At 43.3% G+C, this 22,850-nt stretch overlaps 1 protein-coding gene across 1 annotated transcript in view; it reads left to right on the top strand.

Annotated features, from left to right (window-relative positions):
- Positions 1–22,850, top strand: part of LOC147747587 (vitellogenin-1-like) — a 1,134,322-nt gene that overhangs the window by 1,052,432 nt on the left and 59,040 nt on the right. Inside the window, exon 33 of the mRNA XM_086925703.1 lies at positions 9,820–9,978. Coding sequence (XP_086781829.1) covers positions 9,820–9,978 — 159 coding nt within the window. The remainder of the gene's footprint in view (positions 1–9,819; positions 9,979–22,850) is intronic.

Below are 22,850 nucleotides of genomic sequence, written 5' to 3'. Positions count from 1 at the left end.
ATTTCAGACGTATCTGTAAGCGCAAAAGTGATTCATTGCTGGAGTGTGTCACAAAAATGATGCAACTCCAGCAATGCATCCTTTCACATGGGGCCAGGCCCATGTGAAAGGGCCTGCATCAGTCTTACGACTGTTGTGATACAGGCGCAAGATTTTGACACAATGGCGTCCTAAAAGTGACGCTGTGAAATCTATAGATTTCACTGCGTCACCTCTACGACCCTTTCTTGCGTCAATACACCCCTTTTGCATACATTACACCTGACCTAGGTATAATGTGGCGCAGGGGTTTACAAAGTGACGTATCTACCTAGATGCGTCACTTTGTAAATATGACTTAACAAGGTTCATTTTTCACAGCACTGGTGCGTCACAAAAAGTGACGTACCGGTGGCGTAAAAGTGACGCATGGCCTCATAAATGAGGCCTTCAGTCTTCTACTCATGCGTCATATTAAATATATGACGCATATGTCGCAAGTACTTACAGATACGACAGTATTTCTGACGTATCTGTAAGCGCAAAGTGATGCATTGCTGGAGTGTGTTACAAAAGTGACACAACTCCAGCAATGCATCCTTTCACATGGGGCCAGGCCCATGTGAAAGGGCCTGCATCGATCTTACGCCTGTTTTGATACATGCGCAAGATTTTGACACAACGGCGTCCTAAAAGTGACGCAGTGAAATCTCATAGATTTCACTGCGTCACCTCTACGACCCTTTCTTGCGTCAATACACCCCTTTTGCATACATTACACCTGACGTAGGTATAAAGTGGCGCAGGGGTTTACAAAGTGACGCATCTACCTAGATGCGTCACTTTGTAAATATGACTCAACAAGGTGCATTTTTTACAGCACTGGTGCGTCACGAAAAGTGACGTACCGGTGGCGTAAAAGTGATGCATGGCCTCATAAATGAGGCCTTCAGTCTTCTACTCATGCGTCATATTAAATATATGACGCATTATGTCGCAAGTACTTACAGATACGTCAGTATTTCAGACGTATCTGTAAGCGCAAAAGTGATTCATTGCTGGAGTGTGTCACAAAAATGATGCAACTCCAGCAATGCATCCTTTCACATGGGGCAAGTCCTATGTGAAAGGGCCTGCATCAGTCTTACGCCTGCTGTGAGGCAGGCCCAAGATTTTGACACAACGGCGTCCTAAAAGTGACGCAGTGAAATCTCATAGATTTCACTGCGTCACCTCTACAACCCTTTCTTGCGTCAATATGCCCCTTTTGCAAATATTACACCTGACGTAGGTATAATGTGGTGCAGGGGTTTACAAAGTGACGCATCTACCTAGATGCGCCACTTTGTAAATATGAATGAATAAGGTGCATTTTTTACAGCACTAGTGCGTCACAAAAAGTGACGCACCGGTGGCGTAAAAGTGACGCATGGCTTCATAAATGAGGCCTTCAGTCTTCTACTCATGCGTCATATTTAATTTATGACGCATTATGTTGCAAGTACTTACAGATACGTCAGTATTTCAGACGTATCTGTAAGCGCAAAAGTGATGCATTGCTGGAGTGTGTCACAAAAGTGACGCAACTCCAGCAATGCATCCTTTCACATAGGGCAAGTCCTATGTTAAAGGGCCTGCATCAGTCTTACGCCTGCTGTGAGGCAGGCCCAAGATTTTGACACAACGGCGTCCTAAAAATGACGCAGTGAAATCTCATAGATTTCACTGCATCACCTCTACGACCCTTTCTTGCGTCAATACGCCCCTTTTGCATATATTACACTTGACGTAGGTATAATGTGGTGCAGGGGTTTACAAAGTGACGCATCTACCTAGATGCGTCACTTTGTAAATATGACTGAATAAGGTGCATTTTTTACAGCACTAGTGCGTCACAAAAAGTGACGCACCGGTGGCGTAAAAGTGATGCATGGACACATAAATGAGGCCTTCAGTCTTCTACTCATGCGTCATATTTAATTTATGACGCATTATGTTGCAAGTACTTACAGATACGTCAGTATTTCAGACGTATCTGTAAGCGCAAAAGTGATGCATTGCTAGAGTGTGTCACAAAAATGATGCAACTCCAGCAATGCATCTTTTCTTACCCTTCCACACCCCCATTCCTTTTCTACATTTTCTTTGAAAATCCACATTCCCCATGTTCACTCTCCTTCTCCTCACTCTCCTTCCCCACATTCACCTTCTTTCAGTCCCCCTACTTCACTTCCTTTCTCCTCTCATCCCTTTCTGTGCTTTCTTACTCATTTTCCTCTCCTTTATCAATGCACTCCACTTCACTTACTCTTTTTCATTTTTTTAGGAACATAGCTCTTTGATGAGAATTGGAGGTAGTTCTGAAAAGAACTTTTTTTTTCTTCTTTTTTTCATTTTTTAGAACAAAAACAAAAACAGGGAATGGAAACTGCTCAACAGGAGCAACAAAAAAAATTTTTTAGGGCTGGGAACGGCAGCGATGGTTCTCCAATGCTCGAACCATGAGCAGAACACATTGTTCCCCATAGCAAAGTAGCTGATCACAGTCTCTGCATTTAAGGATGCCTTTGTTAAAAGCAGGCTGAATATTCGGAACCAGCTCTTGCGATCGCCCCCTCACCGATGTTGTTGATCCTCCGGTTGATGTAGAGGCCCCATCACTGGGAACCTCTCGTGCCAGAGCCCTGACACTTTCCCGGGCAAAATTCTGGGGTGCCTCCTCTCCACATGAGGAATCATTGTGGAGTTCCCAAAATAATATTTCTTAGTGAGGTTACCCCGTGACAGGACAGTGTGACATATCCTGCACTCCACTTTTGGAGCATTTACTTTCTTCTGGTCATCAGGAATTGAAAAAAACTTCCAAAGAAAGTGTTCTTTTACTTTCGGCTGAGGAACCTCTTCATCAAGGAATTCATTGGAGTCATCTTCACTGCTGGATGGTCTGGCAGCCATGATAATCCAAGATAACCGACAGCAAAAAGTCAGGTCTTGCAGTCACAAAAGTGAAAGAAGAAGTGAAGGAAATGGGTGGGGATTTCATTCTTTGTAAATAAAACTGTTAGCAACCAATGAAAAGAGTAATTTTAAGGTCACATGACTTGACGCGCTTATGCTGCGCGCACCGGAACGCTTCCGGGGGCGCTTACGCGGCGCGAACATAGGCGCTTCCGGGAGGTGCATACGCGGCGCGAACTTAGGTGCTTCCGGGGGCGCTTACGCGGCGCGCCTAAGTGACGTTTCGCTAGTATCATGGAAATGCAAAATCATTTTCATTTCATAAATCAAAAATACTGCTTTTATAAGTATGGTACTAAATGTCTTGCGTTATTATTTACTTTTCATACATATTTTTTTACATGAACGCAGAAATAGCGCTCTGGGTGCGCTCTCCGGAGAGCTTACCGGTGCGCGCACCGAGAGTGCCCCAGGAAAAAATGATGAAAAAAAAAACATTTACAAAATATTATTAAAAAAAAAAGTATTAATAATTAATACTTACACAAAACAGCAAATAAAAAAAATAAAAAATCGTAGGTTACAAACTCGATATAGAAAGGAATTAGCTTTTAAAAAACCTTTGAAATTCAGTGCAAAAACCAGAGGTTTCACAATCGTTATAGTTAGGAATTAGCATTTAGAAAACCTTTGAAATTCACTGAAAAAAACATAGGTTTAACACCAGTTATAGTTAGCTGGACATTTTACTCATACAAAACCATTGAAATTCCCATGTTATAGTTAGTTGGAGTCACTATAACTCGCACGCCCGCAATCCACTGCTAATGATGTCACATATTGCATCATTCATGGCATGGTCAGTGACATCACTGATGACATCACTGATGACATCTCAAATGACATCACTGATGACAACATCCAGTGTCTGTGTATTTCTGTAAAGTTTAAATATGTTTTACATATTGAAGAATGAGTGGATGTATAAGTGTCTGGATGAAGGATTTAGTAGGTGCGTGCCTGACTGTATGAGTGAGTGATTAAATGTGTCTTACTAAATGCATGGGTTAGTGACTAAACTGTCTGAATGTGTGCATCAGTAGGTCTGTTGTTGTGTAAGCTGCTGCATGTGTTGATCAGTAGCTATATGAGTGGCTATATGGGTTATTGATTGGTTGCCCAAGTATTTGTATGTGAGGCTGAGTGTGTGTGTGGGTGGTTGGGAGGTGTGTGAGTCTGTGCATAGATATTTGAGCAGTTGATTCACTTGGTGTATGGGTTCAAGAGTGCATGTGGAAACAGCTGTATGGGCGGTTGACTATGTGCATGGGTGTGTTGGTGAGTGAAAGGATATCTCAGTGCTACATGTCCAAGTAAGTACATATGTAAAACACAGTGCATATGAGAGTTGACATATATAAATGACTATACATGAGAGCCTGTGATTGGGTAAGTGACTGTATGGTACAATGTGTACTTGTTTCAGTGATTGTAAAAGAGAGTAAGTATGTGTTACTATATATTTGAATAAGTAAGCTTTGGTGTGTATAACTTTGTAGTTGAGGAAATGGGAATGTGATTGATTCTCTGCATAACTGACTAGGTGTTTGAGTAAGTCTGTGAATGAGTGTCAATGTGTAAGTGTCTGTATAGGTATATGACTGGATATGATAGTGTTCTATTGATGAGTGTCCGTATGTATGAGTGATTGTATGGGTGAATGAGTGGATGTGTGTATAGACCTAGCAATCAGTGAGTGGGTATGTAGTTACTGGTATTGGTGAGTCAATAATTTCAGGAATGGTAGTTTATATTTAACACTGGGTGTATCAAAGGTTAGATTAGAGTGTGAGGAGGTGCATCGTATTATCACATGGATGATGTCATTTGAGATGTCATCAGTGATGTCATCAGTGATGTCATTTGAGATGTCATCAGTGATGTCATCAGTGATGTCACTGACCATGTCATGAATGATGTAATATGTGACATCATCAGCAGTGGATTGCGTGCGCGCAACTAATTTAACTGAGTTTTCAGAAGTACAGAGTAACTGCCCCCTCCAAATTGTTTTGAAAGGGACATCAGAAATATAGCGGTAGTACTAGTAATCAGTGTAAATTATGCTTTGTTCAACATTGGGCATGCAGGGTCGTGGGTAACTTAAACACTGCTCAAATTAAATGGTACTAACAGTGTTAAGTACTGCTTAAAGTTTTTTTTTGAAAATAACAGAGGGGCATATTATAAAGCAATAGCGATAATTATCTGAACACTAAGGTGGTGCTGCCCAGTGCATGTGCTCTAACCCTTTAAAATATGTAGACTTTGCTGATCCCTGATTGGCATATTTAACTTACACTTATGTCCCCAGTACATGGTATTCTGTGTGCCCTGGGCCTTTAAGTTAAATGTCACTAGTGGACTGCAGAACTTATTATGCCACAACTAAAGTGTCAAGGCAAAGCATTTTTTCACATCTGACCCTACAGCTTGAATGTGTTGTTTTAAAACTGCAAATTCCACCTGGAAAAATAAACATTTTACAAGGCCCAAATCGTCATTTTTAATACTTTTAAGTCACCTAAAGATAGGCCCACAGAGCAGGGCCGAGTACATGGTATTTAAAATGTAGGACATGTGCAATTAATATGTACATGTCCTAGAAATGAAAAATCTCCAAAGTTGTTTTTCACTGTGACAAGTCTGGCTCTCCCATTCAAAAGCACTGGTTTGAATTATAACACGTTATAAAGCATAACTTCAATTTGGAAATAGCTAGGATTAATAAAATGTTCTTGTCTAATTTAATGTTCAAGTCAGATTTTAAATTACTATTTTGAAAATGACACTTTTAGAAGGTTGCCATTTTCCTCCCTAAATACCCTATCCTATTCAGAGTTAATCCCTGTTAGACATGGCGTTTCTGGTTATATAAAATATGCATCTGAGACAGGCAGAACCCACCACTCTGGTCTGGGTAAGGGAGTTACACATCCAAAGATAACCCCTGCTCACCCCCTTGGTAGCTTGGCAGAGCAGTCAGGTTTATCCCAGAGGAAATGTGTAAATCGTTCGCGCAACACACTCACACACCAATGACACACTAGGCACACCACAAAAAGAGACTCCACACAAGATTATCTAAACATATCCTTTGGATTATTCACAAAAACACATTAGACCACAATCACATAAATTACTGAGCCACTAGGTGCTTGTAGTGATGTCACATAGATCATAAATCACTTGGGAGTATGTAAAGCACCTTAAGACCATCATTCACATAAACCAAAGATCTCTGTATCATACTCACCTTGCCTTAAGGTCATAAGAATATATATAATATCCATAGACCATATCTCACTTTGGAGTACATAAAGCACATTTGTCCTAAACTTTTAGTGCCCAATAAGGCCACATATAACAATAGGGCCTCTTTCTGCTGCAGTTCGGGGAAATCCATGTAAATGCATGAATCCATACGCTCCTCATGAACATGCTTCCGTGCGCTCCTACAACCCTCTCTAGTGTAATCCCCCATGAACACAGAGGCACCGAAATCCCTGTGTACCTCTCATGGGGATTAAGGTAATTTCCCCTCTGCTAGGAGGGGCTCTCGCAACTTTTTAGTATGACCTCTCCAATCAGGACTTCCGTGGTGGTCTGCTTCACAAGACGGCACAAGCACCCCCCCAAGGTAGGCTACTGCGGGGCACACACATACACACAACCACGGGCAGCAGGTAGACCTGTCCTTCCCCAAAGCTGCAAGACAAGCCCTCAATTTGCCTGGTGCCAGGCACAAGAAGCAAGCCGTACCCAGTGGAGACCTGACTCACTGAGGAGGCAGCCTGCAGATCAGTTCTGGCTGCTTCACGCCCTGAGCCCGTGCTGCTCCTTGCTCCATATAGGACTCCTGAGGGAGGGGCCGGAAGATGAGTGCAATGCAGCCGAGCCTCTCCCAGTCCCAGGCAATGTGGGGATGGCACCGAGGTCACTCTGCAGGCCGCTTCAAATCCAGACCAGGTGTTTTCTGGTCAGACGCAGAAACTTCCCCAGTAACACACAGGAGTTTCTAACTGAGACCAGCAATGAAATCGCTCGGGGACCTCACCAATGGTGCCAGAACTCCTCAGCAGGGCAGGGGAGTGCTGAACCACAGCAGGAACCTTCACAATAAAGCGAAGCACCAGACCTTAGCATGAAGAAAAAAGCACCAGAGGTAGTAAACCAGGTGAAGCACCAGAAGCCTCAGAATCAGGTGTACCAACCAGAAGGAAGGCTTTTATGTCCCTGAGTCTTCTGAAACAGGAGGCAGCACACACAAGTCCTTGGAGAGTTCTGCACAAGCAGGATACCCCCGTAGGGTAAAAAAAGTCAGTCCTTTTCCTCCACCACAGACAGAAGCAGCAACTCAGGCCAATTCACCCGTCACATCAGAAAACATAGCACTCCTCACGCAGTCCTTCCTCTCTTCTTCTTGGCAGGGTCTTCTTGTTCCTTGAAGTAATCTAAAGTCTTAGGGTTTTAGGTGTAATTCTTATACCCCAAAATGTCATTGTTCTCGTTGAGTAAGGGTCTCTGAACCCAGTCAAAATCAGTCCTTTCCTCCCTGGTGCAGCATGACCACAGGGGGCAGAGACAGCATTGTGAAAAATGGGACACAGCCTATTCAGGTGCCAGCAAATCTCCTCCCACCACTCTAAATGCAGACCAGGTCTATTTAGCCCTGCCGTGATTAACCCAGACAAGGCAGGGCACACCTCAACTCCCCCCAGTGACTGTCTAGAGTGAATTCACAGGCCAGCTCCTGTCACTCAAGCACCAGTTGCTGAAAGCACAAACCGCCAGAGGCACACAGAATGGTAAAGTAAGAAAATGCCCACTTTCCAAAAGTGACATTTACCCGCTAGTAGAATTCGATGTATCGGCCCTACACACACTTTTCTAGGGACTTACCAGTGAATCAAATAGGCCAATCATTGTCACAATTTATACAGAGAAAAGAACCTAACCATCTGGCCTTCCGTAAATAGTTAAAGATGTGGCTCTACCCCTAAGTGTTCTCTTCTGCCTCAATAATCCGCTTCAGCGGTGGGATGCCTCCGGGAATCTATGTGCTTTAGAAGTGCTGTTTCATTCATTTATTCATTGGTTAGGAAGTGGCTAGGAGTCTCCTCCAATGACAGGCAGACACTGGACATAAATGTGGCACCCTCAGTACCTTCTTCAGAAAATGCTGAACCTGTGGAAGACAGAAGTCGAATTGTACATGCTGTTGAACCTGTGGAGAGAAACCCCAAGGACTGGACCTGCTCCCATCTTGGGCCCAGGACAGAAGACTGGGCCCCAAGGGCTAGTTGGCTACCCTCCTTTTTGGCTACAGGAAAAAAAACTACAAGAAAGCCAAATCCCTTCTGAACCCAACCTGGACCCTGCTTGTGGCTTCTTGGCGATTGAGCCTAAAACCAAGTGGTGCCCAAATTACCAAAGCTTCTTGGCTGGTGTTAGAGTGCGCACTCTTCGTCCTCTCAAAATTGCAAGACTGAACTCTTAGAAACTTTTTCTGAACATTCTAGAATAAGAACCAGAGACTACCACTGGACTGCAGCCTCAGGCATCAAACTGTTGGGCAAACTCAACTTTCTTGTTTGCCCCTCTGAAAAGATCCCGGCTTCTAGAAAGATTTTTAAGTCCGAACATAGAAGAATTCACTGAGACAAACCTGGCCTGCATGTCCAGCTCATGCTCCATCATGGTGGGACTTAACTTTCGACTTTGACCTGCTCTAACTCAACCAAATACGCACAGTTGGTGCTTTGCACTTCCTGGCACTAGAATAATCTAGAACTTTGAAAAATCATGTATGTGATTCCCTACATCGAATGCTTGTCATTTTTGAGGCAATTTGTTAAACAAATGTATCTATTTTTTTAATGGAGTGGGATTTTTATTGTGTTGTGTTTTCTACTTTTTAACTGTATTGCTACAGATACATGCTTTACAATGTTCTCTCAAGTTAAGCCTGCCTCTTCTGCGCTACAACTGCCAAGGGTTGAGCTCAGCTTGAAATGTTGAGACCCAATTGGACCTGGTAGGGAATAGTGCCTTTTTTTATTTGAAAAGGAGTACTATCCGCTTAAACTAATAATCCACTTTCTCACATTGAGTATAGGTTTCAAACCTAACCTAAACTCTGGATGGAGACAGCTGCTGGATGGAGACAGCTGTTTTCGGACTGGCCGCTTTTAATCCCAACTCAGAGCTGCTCTTACCTTCAGTGGTAAATACTACTTTATGGGCAGACTTGTGTATAATAGTTATGCTAGCTACTTGCAGTGTAGTATCTGTTGTTATTATGCCTTCATCGTGTGTGTTAATGTTATCTATCGGGCAGTATTCTCAGTTCTCTGGTGAGCAGCATCTTATAACTTGGGAATGTTTGTCATTTACCTCTGGTGCTATAATTTTCACTGTTTCTTAAAGAATGCTCGTATTGTGTCATATGCTTACAGCAGATGGCTGTGAATATGATTATTATTATTCCAATTTACATTGCTAATTCCAAACTTAGTTTTTCACTTCACTGAGACAATTTCTGATAATTATAATGACGATGTCAAAGTTCAAAATTCAAGACCTTATGTCTTTGATAGAATGGAAAACATTGTCTGGCATTTAATATTTATAATTCTCAGGGATTTTAACCTTATTAATATATCACGATTTTGCATTGCAACCCGAGATGCAGGAAAGTATTACATGAATAATTAAAGGAGTCTCTCACAAGATTTGCATGGAAATGTATTTGAAAGATTATGAACAGTTTTAAAAAATAACATGATCTCACACTTTCTTTGTACATTGTTCTTGCACTAGGTTGCAACTTTAATCACCAGTTTGTTAAACTGGGCCCCCATCACGATCAAGAGGAGGATGCGACGTGCTACTCAGTCGAGCCAGTGCTACAGTGCCTGAAGGGCTGTGTCCTCCATAAAACATTTCCAGTCAAAGTTGGATTTCATTGCTTACCAAAAGGTACTGAAAATAGGATGTAGATGGATCCCATGACGAAAAAGCCCACTTGCCTGGCCTATGGTTCATTTGTGCTTGAATGTATTTGCTATACTTATTACAGATAATGACACAACTATATTTCAAAGGGGGGTGTATGATTTTCCATTTATGTTTGTTGTCTGGAAATGGTCTGAATTGACATCACATTAGATGGTGGACAATTATGTGAGAATCACTAGAGAGGGGCTTTGGCTCTGCCTACGTGCTGGGAGCCTAGAGTACATATTTTGATTTCTTCAGGAGTTGTGTGCTTCCCAAAAAAATTGCATGACCTTCAGCGGCTCTGATCATTTTGTTTATTCATCCAGCTAAGTGTTAACTTTCAGGGGCACACACTTGACATTGGAATGCTATTAAAATGTCTTAGAACACTAGATAATTTATAATGTATGTGTTTTTTTCTCGGGCAGCAGTACACATGGTGGGAGTGCAGTCATTACCCTACATGACTTTTTAGATCTGGTTAACAGTGGGATTGTTACTTGACCTTTCAACTTAAACGTGATCAAAAATACAACTTGGATATGCAAATAAGGCCCACTATGTTTGTATGAATAATTTATGCAAATCACCTTAAACTATACATAAAATGTAATACAATAGCATTTAATGTAATGCTGTACTAGGTAAATGCATGGATCATTTCTGGCGTTGCAAGTATTGATTACAATGTGTACAGATGGGAGGTGCAGAAATGACATCATACGCCTTGAATAATATTAGATCTTAACATTCGCAATCGTGATGTCAGATGGTGATTTCAGGTATTGGAATATAACTAAATGTTACACTACTTGACACTTGCTTGTGAAAGGGCCTCAATAAGTACTGGAGATGTTTTTGCTGCAAAGCGATATCTAGCAAATCTTTGAAAGTTTTTAATATTTTTCTAGAAACGCTGTTAAAAACTGCATTCTTTTAGGACGGAATTTTAAAACATGTGTTGGTCTTGTAGCAGATGGTTTGTTGTTTTTTTAGGTCCAGCATTCGAGACCTCTTGTACATACTTTAGTATATACTTATATATGTATGTACTTTGTGGGCACTGGAGATCAGCGCTAGGACTTGTCTGCTTTTGCTTAGAGACTTTTTTCAGTTCAACTACCTCTATTTAACTGTCTTGATAGAAAATGACCAGTAGAGGTCAGTAAATACCAGAATTGTTTGCTGCTCAGGGACTTTCTTTTTTTTACTTTTCTGGCAACTGCCTCTATTTAACTTTATTGATAGAAAACGACCAGCAGAGGTCAGTAAAATACTAGAAGCACTTTAGCATTCTCTAGATTCCAGTCCATAGAAATTGTCTTCCACGAGCACCCGTAGACAATAATATTTTGTTAAATTTTTGTATATTCAGTGATATGACCACCGAAGGCCCTGATTTTATATTGAACACAGAGCTTTGGACTATACCATTTCCTGCTGAAAGGCAATATTTGTCTCCATATGTTCCCATACCTGGCATGTCACGCAATTTGGTGCCTACTTTCCCTCCATGTTAAAGAACAGTAAAAGTTTGAGCATCCAGGCTAATGTGCTGCATAGCTAAATACATTTAAGGTCCCAAAGGTGAGACCGATTGCATTGCAATTGCTTGTTTCTACAGGTCAACATCCATAGATTGTATACTATCGCAGGAAAACTCTGTCCATTATATTCTTAAAATCCTGGATGGAATATCGACCTTGACTTATACTTCAAGATTTTCCTCTTTTATTTCTTCTGAATGACCATCTCTTTCTTTTACACCTTCTGCATGTTTCCTCCTAAGTACAAAGCATTGCTGTCTGATTAATATATTATTCTCTGAAGCCATACCTCTGCAAACTAACATTGTATCTGTTCATTCCATCAATTATTGCTTCTCACTTGGACCATGAAGAAACTGGTGTAAACGCATAAAATGGTTTCCTTTAGTGCACAAGACTTATCCCAATAATCAATGGACTAACCACTAACTTTGGGTTTAAGAGTAGTGTGCTAATTGAGGTGAAGTGCTTAACACCTCATATGGAGTAATAAGTACTATATAAACGAAATTTGAATACAAGTCAATTCAGGTTTTCAATACCAGAGTGCTGAAGGTGTACAATACAGCACCCACCACCACAGGAGGGTCAACCTGCCCTCTCCCACAAAAACTTATATTTAACAAATTACATCTGAGACCAAAAAGACCAGCATTGCTTTTACTGTACACTGTGTCACAGGAAAACAGTGCGGAGATCTCAAGTGGTATATCCTGTCACATGGCAACTCATTCAGTCTTGTTTTCATTGCATTCTGGGACTTGTAGTCCTAGAGCTATAATGATAACCTAACACTAAAAGTACTACGTACAAATACAAAAAAAAGATATGCTTCCTTGTGTTTCTATGAAGGGGATGCAGCAGTTGGAGATGCGATATCAGTTGACCTGTGAAGTGAATTATTTGCATTTCACACTTGAAAAAAATCAAAAATAACACATTAGGTGCTCGTTTTTCAATTTGCATGTAATGAATCGTACAAACATCGATTAGGTGACAGCTGTCAGAAGAAAACACATCGCACCTCCCACTCCCAACCCCACTTCCCCTCCCCCGCATGCAGTGATGAGTCCCAAGGCGGAGGACCCTTGGCACTGGATGCGGGGCTCTTCTGAAACTAATTCACCTCTCATTAAAACCATCTGAAGGCACTTTCCTAGCTTCTCTAAACTGTGCAGTAGCTGTTATAAGCAGTACACACTCAGCGTGGTTTATTACAGTATTTTTCAAGAAATCATTACTTTTAGTGAATCAATGATGTTAGAGAAACGAGCTTAGGGTGGTTCAAGCCACAACCAGACTACTTCTGATCAGTTAAATAATTGCATTAGACAGATAGAATGAAGGGAGATTTTCCCATTAATGTAGTCAAATAGTCCGAGGATGTGGTGGTCGAAAGTAAAGGTGTGGCAAAACAAGAGGATGTGACATTGTCAGGGAAAATACACTCACTGGTGGAGTTGTGGATTGCTGGTTAGTGAATAGGCATGGTCTGTTAATAAGGTCAAACAGAGAGGGGCAGGGCTAACTCCAATGTCATTAATTTACTCCAGCCTTTTCTTATGCTATCATGAGGCATGTTGTGCAACATGGAGTAGAATAACTTGCTGAGGGAGGGGCTGATAGCAAAAATAACATGTAAATATTGTGTTCCACTTATTTTTCTCATACCTCATTTGAGGATGGGGAGCCACTGATGGATCACATATTTTGCATCTGGCAGCTCTGCCAGTGCTCAATCATTGTCAATAGCTAATTTGTGAATCCAAGATGACCGACAGGGGAGGAGCTCCAGCTCAAGAGCTTCCCAGCTAGGGACTGCCTTTTGGCTCAGGTCCCCTGGATTCTTCCCCCTCCCTGGACCTTTCTCACTCACCTCGGCTTCCACTGAGTGCGGTCTCCGGATTCTCCTATTTCCCAGGTTTTTGGCTGGAGACCAGCCTCTGCAACCTTTAAGGAGCTGTGTGTGTGCCGCAGACCGTGGAGATCTGGTGCTGTGGCTGATGCCCGGTGGAGCTACCTATGTAGCTATAGGGGAGACTGGCCGCTGATCAACTCTTTGGCCGTGACTGACCCAGATGGATATTGGATGAACGTGCCTTCGTCTCTCCGTTTTCCCTTTGTCCCCGCCTGCTGAGGCCACACCAAGAACTTGCTGATGTCGGACCCAATCTCCGAGCCCCTGACGCTGATGCCCGGGTTGCTGTTGAGGGGATGGCTGGTGATCTGTCCTCCAGTCGCCTCCTGCCTTTCCCGGATCTGGCCACAGTAGCCCGACCCCCTTCTTCGCCTTCCGGATTTGTGACTGGGTCAGGCAAGTGTTGTTTCTTTGAACTTGGACGCAGCTGGGGGAGTTCCGTGGCTCGCTGATGTATGATAGTGGCTGACCCCTTAATGATGACAGCAAACGTTGATGTGGGGGGATTAATAACTTTATTAATTGTCGGGAGAGAGAGCTGGGAGCATGTCTGCCGATCTTGCTGACTCCGCGCTACTCCCCCAAATTGGCCACCACGCTCACGTCATTGCTTCATGCCGCAACGACTAGAGTGCTACACTACATATCTCCTTTCTTTACAGAAAATCTTGCAACACAAGTACAAGGGTACTGAGGGAGTAATGTCTCAAAGTCCATTTAACAGATCACTCATTGAGCTCACCCATCTCAAAGTCTCGGTTCCTCACTGGTCTTACCACCATTCTGCCAGCACGAGTGCGTCTCACTGGGGTACTGGAGGATTCTTCAGCCTGCTCATGGGGAGACCTCATTCCTCTTCTTTCAGTACTCGGTGTACTTTCCCTTTGTGATGCTTTGCTGGGGCTTCCCTGGCGTTCCCGGCTGCCCTGGTTATCACTCATCTCGGACTCCAGATCTCTCTCACTTATTCCTGAGTTCTCTCCTTCCACTCGCTCCCGCAGTTCTTCATTATGTTATTCATGGGGGACTTGCAGGCAATCCATTTTCTTTGGTCCACAGCAATATCTAGTTATACCTGGACATCCGATCTTGGGACCAAACCTTACCATCACTCAATAAGGCTGCTCTGCTGTAAACTTCCTTTACTTGTAAGGGCGCACTGAACTTACTGTCTTCTTTCTTTTTCAACTGGGCCAGTTTTACTCAGACCCACTCTCCTCTCTCCAACACCTCATCCTTCTCGTTGCGCCTTTTGTTGAAGTGATCCGTAAATGTTTTCTGAGCTCTTTCCAAATTGTAGTGCACCACGGCGGGTGACCATTTGCTATAAACAAAGCGTTCCTTTCAAGCAATATTGTCTTTCGTGAAAGGTTCTCGCCCTCTTAGGATTTTGAAGGGGCTGTTTCCTGTGATGGTTGGGGTGATCCTGTATGCCCATATCGTGCTTTTCAATTCTTTTTCCCAGTTTTGTCCTGCCCCAATTGCTGATTGTATGGAGCCCATAATAACCCTATTGAACCCTTCAGCCAATCCATTACTGGCAGGGTAATATATTGCCGTGTGTCTGATCTTGATGTCATTCCTTTCCATATAGGTATTCCATTTTTCCGACGTAAACTGCAGTCCATTGTCGCTTAGGATGGAACGTGGGATCCCTTCCCTCAGGAACTTGACAGTAAGGAATTTAAGTACCCTCTCCGTGACCATGATCTCCTGCACGTCGATTTCCGGCCACTTAGAATATCTGTGCACAAGCACTGTCACATACTTAGGGACCCCTTGTGCATCAAGCACTGGACCGAGGATGTCTATTGACACTCCTCCCACGGGTTAGAAGGGTTGTCAAACCTACCCAAGGGCAGCCGCATCATGTTTCGACACTTCGAGGGGAATTACTTTATCTCCTCTCTGCAGGACAACTCGTCTCTCACTTCGAAGAACTTTCTGTGTTCCGCCTTCAAGTGCCGCTTTTCCGGCCATCCTTGCAGTAGGAGTTGCTTGACTTTTGCGATGTCCACATCATTCTCAAAAGCCTCTCTCCACTCCTGCGCACTTATTACCCTTTCATGATCTTCCATAAAGGCCACGCTGACTTCTCCTTCCTCAGGGCAGTAGGTAGCTTCCTCCATGGCCGAGGCTCGGCTGAGGTAGTCATTCATTTCCATCTTTATTTCGGCACAACTTGGCCAAAAAAGATTTGCAAAGCAACAATACATTTATCAAAATTACATATCATAAACCTCTTGTGATACAAAGCAAACAAGTATAAAAAGGAAAAAGCATTTCTCATAATGTATAGATGTTATGGATAGAGAATACAATACTAATAATAAGTAAACATTTTGACGGGGAACTAGAGGATATGACCCATACATATACAATAAAATAGAACTGTTGATGGGTCTTCCATAAATCATGCAAAATAAAAGCACTTAAAACAAGTTACGAACAAATCGAATTACAATGTGGAATGGATCATTTGAAGATTTTTCTTATAATTTTAAGCCTTTCTTCCTGCGTACAAAGTAGATAGAGAGCAAAAATCTAGTGACGCTAAATACTATTGTTCTGGTCGTGTCGGATTTAATAATTTAATGATTCTCAGTGCCTCCTTACATGATCTTATACCCAAAAGATTACATAAGGGTTTAATCCACTTTCTTCTAGCCGTCACATAAGCTGGACAGGAAAAAATGATATGCTGGTCGTCCTCCTTAAAGTTTCCCTGACACATAGTGTAGATTTCGCTGGTCGTTTGTTCATCTTTGCCCCTCCTGGACCAACATGCCACAGTTGAATTGGTCACTAAGTTGCCATACCTCAATTTCATGAATGGTGTTTTGGCTAGAGGAGGCTCGACTTCATCAAGAAAGTTCTCAAAACTGGGCTCATCCTTGAAAGTCAAGAAGTTATTTGTTAGCGTTCCACCTCTATTTTCATCGGTCGCTGAGCTTTCTATATAGCCCCAAAAAGCGATCTTCACCAGATTTTTAGAGTTGTGCGGTAAAGATTCCGGGTTGTCCCAGTACTGGGGCAAGCCGATTTTAAAGAACCATAACCGAACATGTTTTAACCATATGTTAGATTTTAATGCATCAAGACACATTATCTCTTTTAGCCCATTCCTATATTCTAACAGTTCTGGCGTTAGCCAGAGTCTCACCCAGAACATTAAGGGCCGCAAGATAGTATAGTAGTCAGTCCTTTTGACATTTAAGTCCAGCAATAATGGTACTAAAGGGGTGCCTTTTGGAGCCCTTACGAGACTTCTCAGAAATGTATTCTCACTAGGTGAGAAAGCATTCTTGGACAGGGGCCCCCAAATTTCCGCACCACACAGTGCTGCGGACTGGACCTTAAACTTAAATATCTCTAACGCTGGTGAAACAGCTTTACTTGTACTTGCACCATGTTTTTTTTTTGAATGGGTATGGTATTCTGTATAAGTATTAACTTCCTCTTCTCTATTTGGGGCTTCCACGTAAATTTAGAGTCAAGAGAGACCCCCAAATAAGAGAAGTTTTGGACTGGTTCTAATTTCTGGCCGTTTAATGTTAGACATCCTTTTTGTTTTTTATAGGGATTTAGGGCCATACATTTGGTTTTCTTTGTATTTATTTCTAGTCCCTTTTTATTACAATAGTCGTGGAACGAATGGAGGAGTGCCTGTAAACCTCTGTAGGTTTGAGAAATAAGTATAGTATCATCCGCGAATAGTAACGCGGGTACCCTCTCCCCATTAAATTTAGGCGAATCGTTAATACACCCAGCCAAGTAGGTGGGAATATCATTCATAAATAGTGAGAATAGAGTGAGGGCCAGCACGCAGCCCTGGCGAACCCCGCGTTCAATTGGTATATTCTGCGATAAATCCCCATTTGGGCCCCATCTCACTCTAGCAAAATCTTTTGCGTGCAACCCAATGATCTGGTGCAACAAACAGCCAGGTAACCCCGACGTATAAAGGGACTTCCATAAAAGATCACGTGGCACAAGGTCGAACGCTGCTCTAAGGTCTACGAATGCAACGTAGAGATGTCCCTTTTTAATATGGACATATTTCTAGTAAAGGCAACAAAGTCTAAAGACTTGATCAACAGTGCTCACTTTGTTCCTAAATCCTGCTTGGAATTTAGTGAGAACCGAATTGTCTTCCATCCACAAGTTAACCCGAGCTAAAATGTGCCTAGAATACATTTTTGGGAGAATATCCATCAGGCTAATTGGGCGATAGTTTGATGAATCAGACCGATCGCCCTTTTTAAATATTAAAACAATCTCAGCTCCCCGCCAACTTTCTGGGAAATCTACGCCTGACGCCACTACATTACACAAATAGTTTATATACGCTGCCCAAATGTTTAACTCATGTTTGTAGAGGTCACCGGGAACTTTGTCTGGGCCAGGTGCTTTGCCGTTTTTGACGGGATTGATGGCCATTTCCGTTTCCTCTACAGTAAATTCCAATTTTACAATGGAGGGAATAAGCCAAGGCACGTCTTCGCTGGTAGCATTTGGGGTTTCATATTTTTTATATAAAGTGGTAAATTGGTTAACCCACGTAAGTTCGTCCAGGTAAACATCATTGACTGCTCTTCCTACGTGATTTCCATTTGCCACTAATCTCCAGAACCCTACGTTATCTTTTGCCTTCGCAGCGGCCAGTAGATCAGCCCAACTATCTTCCTCCCAGGCTTTTCTCGCAACCGCCTGGGTATGCTTGTATTCTTTCCGTGCCAGTCTAACCTCGCCTGGGGATTTCGTTTTCAATGCCAACAGGAGGCTTTCTTTAGACTGCCGGCAAGTCTTGCCATACCATGGCTTACTATGGGACAAATTATTTAAATTTTCGTGGGTATTTTTTGGCATTTTAGTAACCAAAAATGTTTTAATTCTAAAAAACTCGTTGTGTAATTTAATGAAGTTATCCGGGTTATCAGCCTCCACTGGTGAGTTTGCAAATGCGGAAAACATATTAACGAATAGTAGATACATTTCTACAAGAGTTTCACCGTGCTCTAATAAGTGTGACCATTTTAAAGCTTGCCTATTATTACTAACCAGAATTTCATCACGGGAACTGCTTTGAGCAACTATTGTGTTAGCACTACCAATCCCATTAACTATACATGGTTTGAATAATAGTTCCAGTGGGCGATGATCGCTCTCTAGAATGTCCTTAACCTCTAGATCAATCATATGCTGCCAAATATCTAAAGACACAATTACAAAGTCTAAATTACTTTTAGAGTTGTTTCTTACAAAAGTTGGACTTTTAGATATATCAGACGGAAGACGGCCATTGCAAGCCCTCAGGCCGTATTCCGCAGACAGCTTCACTAGTTGGGTTGCCAGAACTGAGCAGTGCACAGGATCAATATTATCCAACAAAGGAATGTTATTTGCTCGGTCTTCCTCATCGAAAACATCACCCAAACCCAGAATTGGTTCGTAGCTGCAACTCAGATCTCCGGCTATTATTACAGCTTCATGTCAGCCATTCTATTTAGAAAGGAATCCAATTTGGCCACAGTCATTGATTCTTTCGATAGCGGGGCCGGTCTGTTATAGGCATTAATTAAGTATAGCACCTTCCCTTCACACGTGGTGATTTTTAGTGCCAATATGTCCATCGAATTTGTATGTATAACTTCTACCTGGATCTTCATAGTTACTTTTACCCAAGTAATAAGTCCACCGGAGGGTCTACCTCTCACTGAAGGGATTGCACTAATCCCAAAGGACTTGTAGCCCACTCTATAGGGCGTACTAAGTGCCCAAGTTTCTTGGAGGAGACAAAATTCACTCGAATCAATGTAGTTTGACCAATCGGGGTCACTCAGATGTTTATTTAGTCCAGCTATATTCCATGACATTAATTTCAAATTCGGATCATGGCTATAACTAGCAGACCTTTGCTCTTGGATTAGGGGCGAATCACTTGCACTTATAGTTGCTATGGATGGCACGCCTAAAAAGTTCTATCCAGCTAGTGTGATGGCACGCTTTCTCATTCTAGTGTCGCGGTTCACGGATACTCGGTAGTACAATGAATCCTTCAACAATACACCACCCTGAGCACTGTCAACCCCCTGTTTCCTTTTACTAAGAGGGATGCTAGAAGTCCCTTTTTCCCCAGGTGGGACATGGACATCAGGATTGGTTTTAGCTACAACACACTTATCTATTTCTATTGGTCTTTTTCTAAGATCTTTTATGAACGTGTGGCTTGTCACACATGTCCCTCCTTTACTGCTAGCTTTCTTGCCCATAATCGGCTTCAGTCAGTCCACTGATTCTAAGCAACTGAATCTGTTAAACGTCGGTACCCCTCCCCATCTATTGGGGTAACTTGAGCCACTGTAATTGAACCCACCCCGGGCATTATGTTTGGCCCTAGCCCAGTTTCCACATTCATCAGATAGCATATTGGATGGATAAAAGAACGAAAGTGGCCTAGTTTCAATGGTAACCATATTGTCTTGGGGGCTCCATGAACAGATAAAATGCGCTTTTCGAGGATCTTCAAAATTAACGACCACACAGTCCCCAGGGGATGATTTCCTAGTGTGGCCTATCCACGGAACTCTCCGTACCATTAGAATTTTACTCTATGTATGGGGGTAGAGGCCGGTTGACATTAAACCAATGAGATACTTTATTTTGAAGTGCCCAAAAGGATTCCTCAGCTTGGTTACCTAGCTCTGGGACCCCCGTCAAAACAGCTACATAGGGACTAACTTCTGGTGGTAAGTTGATATAATGACCCTTCGGTATCCTCCCCGTTCGGTTCCCATTTGGACTAAGCTGGGTGGGTTTTCTGCCCGTGGTACCTGGTCTAGGAAGATCTGAGGTAGTCTGCTTCTTTGTTTCTCGTTCCCGGGATGTATTCCACATCGTACCTGTAGTCCAACAATTTCAAGGTCATGTATGCTATGCGCGGGGTTGCACTCGCGTGTCCGCTTGAGGTGAGTACCTTGACTAGTGGTTTGTGGTCCGTCCTGAGCCTGAATCTTGTTCATCAAATAAACTGACAAAATTTGCCAATGGCCCATACAGTTGCCAATCTCTCATTTTCTATGACACTGTACTTCGGCTCTGTCGGCGACAGTGACCTGGATGCAAAGCTAACAGTGGACACTTCCCCCTCCTGCGTTTCCTGCTTTAGGACTGCGCCCAGGCCCTTTTCACTCGCATCTGTCATCAGGATGGATCTTGCTTGATGATCAAACCTGTGTATGGGAACGGCTGTTACTATGTCTGCTTTGATTCTTAAAAATTCCTTCTGTGTCTCCTCCGTCCACACGAAGGATGTCTTGTCTCTGAGGAGTTGGCGCAGGTGGTGCGTCTTTGTGGCGAAGTGCGGAACAAATTTACAATAAAATTCAGCCATTCCTAGGAACAAGCAAACCTAATCCTTGGTTTTCGGGGGTGGTGCATCACTTATGGCTTTTGGTGTGACGCCCTGATCACTTATTTCGTGGCCCAGGTAAGTGATGGACGTCATCCCAAATCGGCATTTTTCCCATTCCGCTGTGAGTCCGTTGCATTCCAAGACTTTCAACACTGTGGACAGTTTTGTATCATGGTCTGCCTTGTTCTTGCCCATTATCAAGATGTGGTCTTGAAAATACTGTACGCCTTCAGTGTTCTTGAACAGTTTGTGCATCAGTTTCTGAAACATGGCGGCCGCCGACGCTAGACCAAAGGGCATCCTGGGGAATTGGTAATAACCAAATGGGGTTATGAATGACGTGAGCTTCCGTCCTGTGGGATGCAAGGCTATTTGATGGTACGCCGACGCGAGCTCGATGGTGGAAACCATTTCACTCCCTTCGTCTTCACAAGCATTTCTTCTATCCTTGGAAGAGGGAACTTTTCACTATAATATTCTTGTTCAATTCTCTCAGGTCCGTACACAGGCGGACCTTACCATTGGGTTTCCTCGCCACCATCAGTGGCGCCAGCCACTCCGCACTATCTATCGGCTCAATGAAGCCATTGTCCTCTAGTATCTGTAGCTCCGCTTGTACCGTTTCCCTGAACGTCAACGGGATGTTCCTTACTTTGTGGCACACCGGCTTAGCATCTGTTTTAAGGTCAATCTTGTGCGTGCACTTCGTCAATTTACCCAACTTGCCACCGAACACTGTGGGATAGTCCTCCTTCATTCTAGCGATGTCCGGTGGTTGTTCAGGACTGGTCATCAGGACTTGTGTGGTACCACCTGGATTCAGTTGTATGCCAAGATCGCCTTGGTATATCCATCCCAGCACTGAAGGGCCTTTTTCTGCCACATATAGCTTGCACTCCGTACTGCGATCCTGGAATTCAAACTTCAGTGTTCGATATCTCACCATGGGAATGGGTTCTCCCGTGAACGTGACAGGTCGAATGTCCGGTGGTTCCAGGTGAGGTCCCAGGTGTTGTCTGAAACACTCTTCCCATACTTTGTGTTGTATTATGGTGTATGGGGATCCTGAGTAAGTGAACCATCTTTACTTGTACTCCTCCAATGAGCAGGTCACACTGTGGTTTCTTGGAGCGGTTGCAGTCAATGCCCAGTATGTGTTCCTCAACGCACAACGCATTATCTTCATCTTCTTCCACTTCCCCTTCCGCGTCTGACTCCTGTGCAATGTACTTGACCGCAGGTCTTCCCTGCTTGCGGCAGCACACCTTCTCATAGTGACCCATGATTCTGCAGTACACGCATTTGACGCGGAACGCTGGACAACGCTTGTCTTGGGACGCGTGTGCTGGGCTGCCGCACCTATAGTTCCATCCTTCATGAAGGTTTCATCGGTGATGACTTAGGCGTCCATTTGATCTGTGCTCTTGTGTCTCCCGTCTCAGCCTTGCCTCTGTCTGGTGGGTTGGCTTCTGAGATCTTGTTGGCCATGGGTCTAGAGGTGGTCTCCCTTTTTGCTTCCACTGCGCACCTCTTGGAAAGTTCCGCTTTCTTCACCATGGCAATGACTTCCTTCAGTGACACGTCCCCATTTACCCACAGCTTGTCCTGGATCGCCGAATTTGTGGTGTGCATGACTATTTGGTCCCTAATGAATTTGTCGTGCAATGTGCCGAACTTACAAGTGATGGCTAGTTTCTTTAGTGCAGTTACATATTCGTCTATGGACTCCCCATGGCGTGTTTCCTTTGTTGAAAGTTGTACCTGTTTATGGACGTGCACACTGCCGGTCTGTAATGGTTGTTCAAGTCCTCTATCGCGTGTTGAAACACATCGTCGTCATCTGCTTGTCGTGTCGTAGGGACTAGGTTCTGGAAGACTCTTAGACCTTCAGGTCCTAAGTTGTGGAGTAGTACTCTCCTCCTTCTCTTGCTGGTAAATGCTTCCCCATTCTCATCCTCTAACGCCTCCAGGT

This window comes from Lissotriton vulgaris, chromosome 1_1 (assembly GCF_964263255.1).
Source record: "Lissotriton vulgaris chromosome 1_1, aLisVul1.2, whole genome shotgun sequence".
In the NCBI taxonomy this organism is placed as follows: domain Eukaryota; kingdom Metazoa; phylum Chordata; class Amphibia; order Caudata; family Salamandridae; genus Lissotriton; species Lissotriton vulgaris.
The sequence above is the reverse complement of the archived record's forward strand: the minus strand, read 5'-3'. Positions and strand labels throughout refer to the sequence as shown.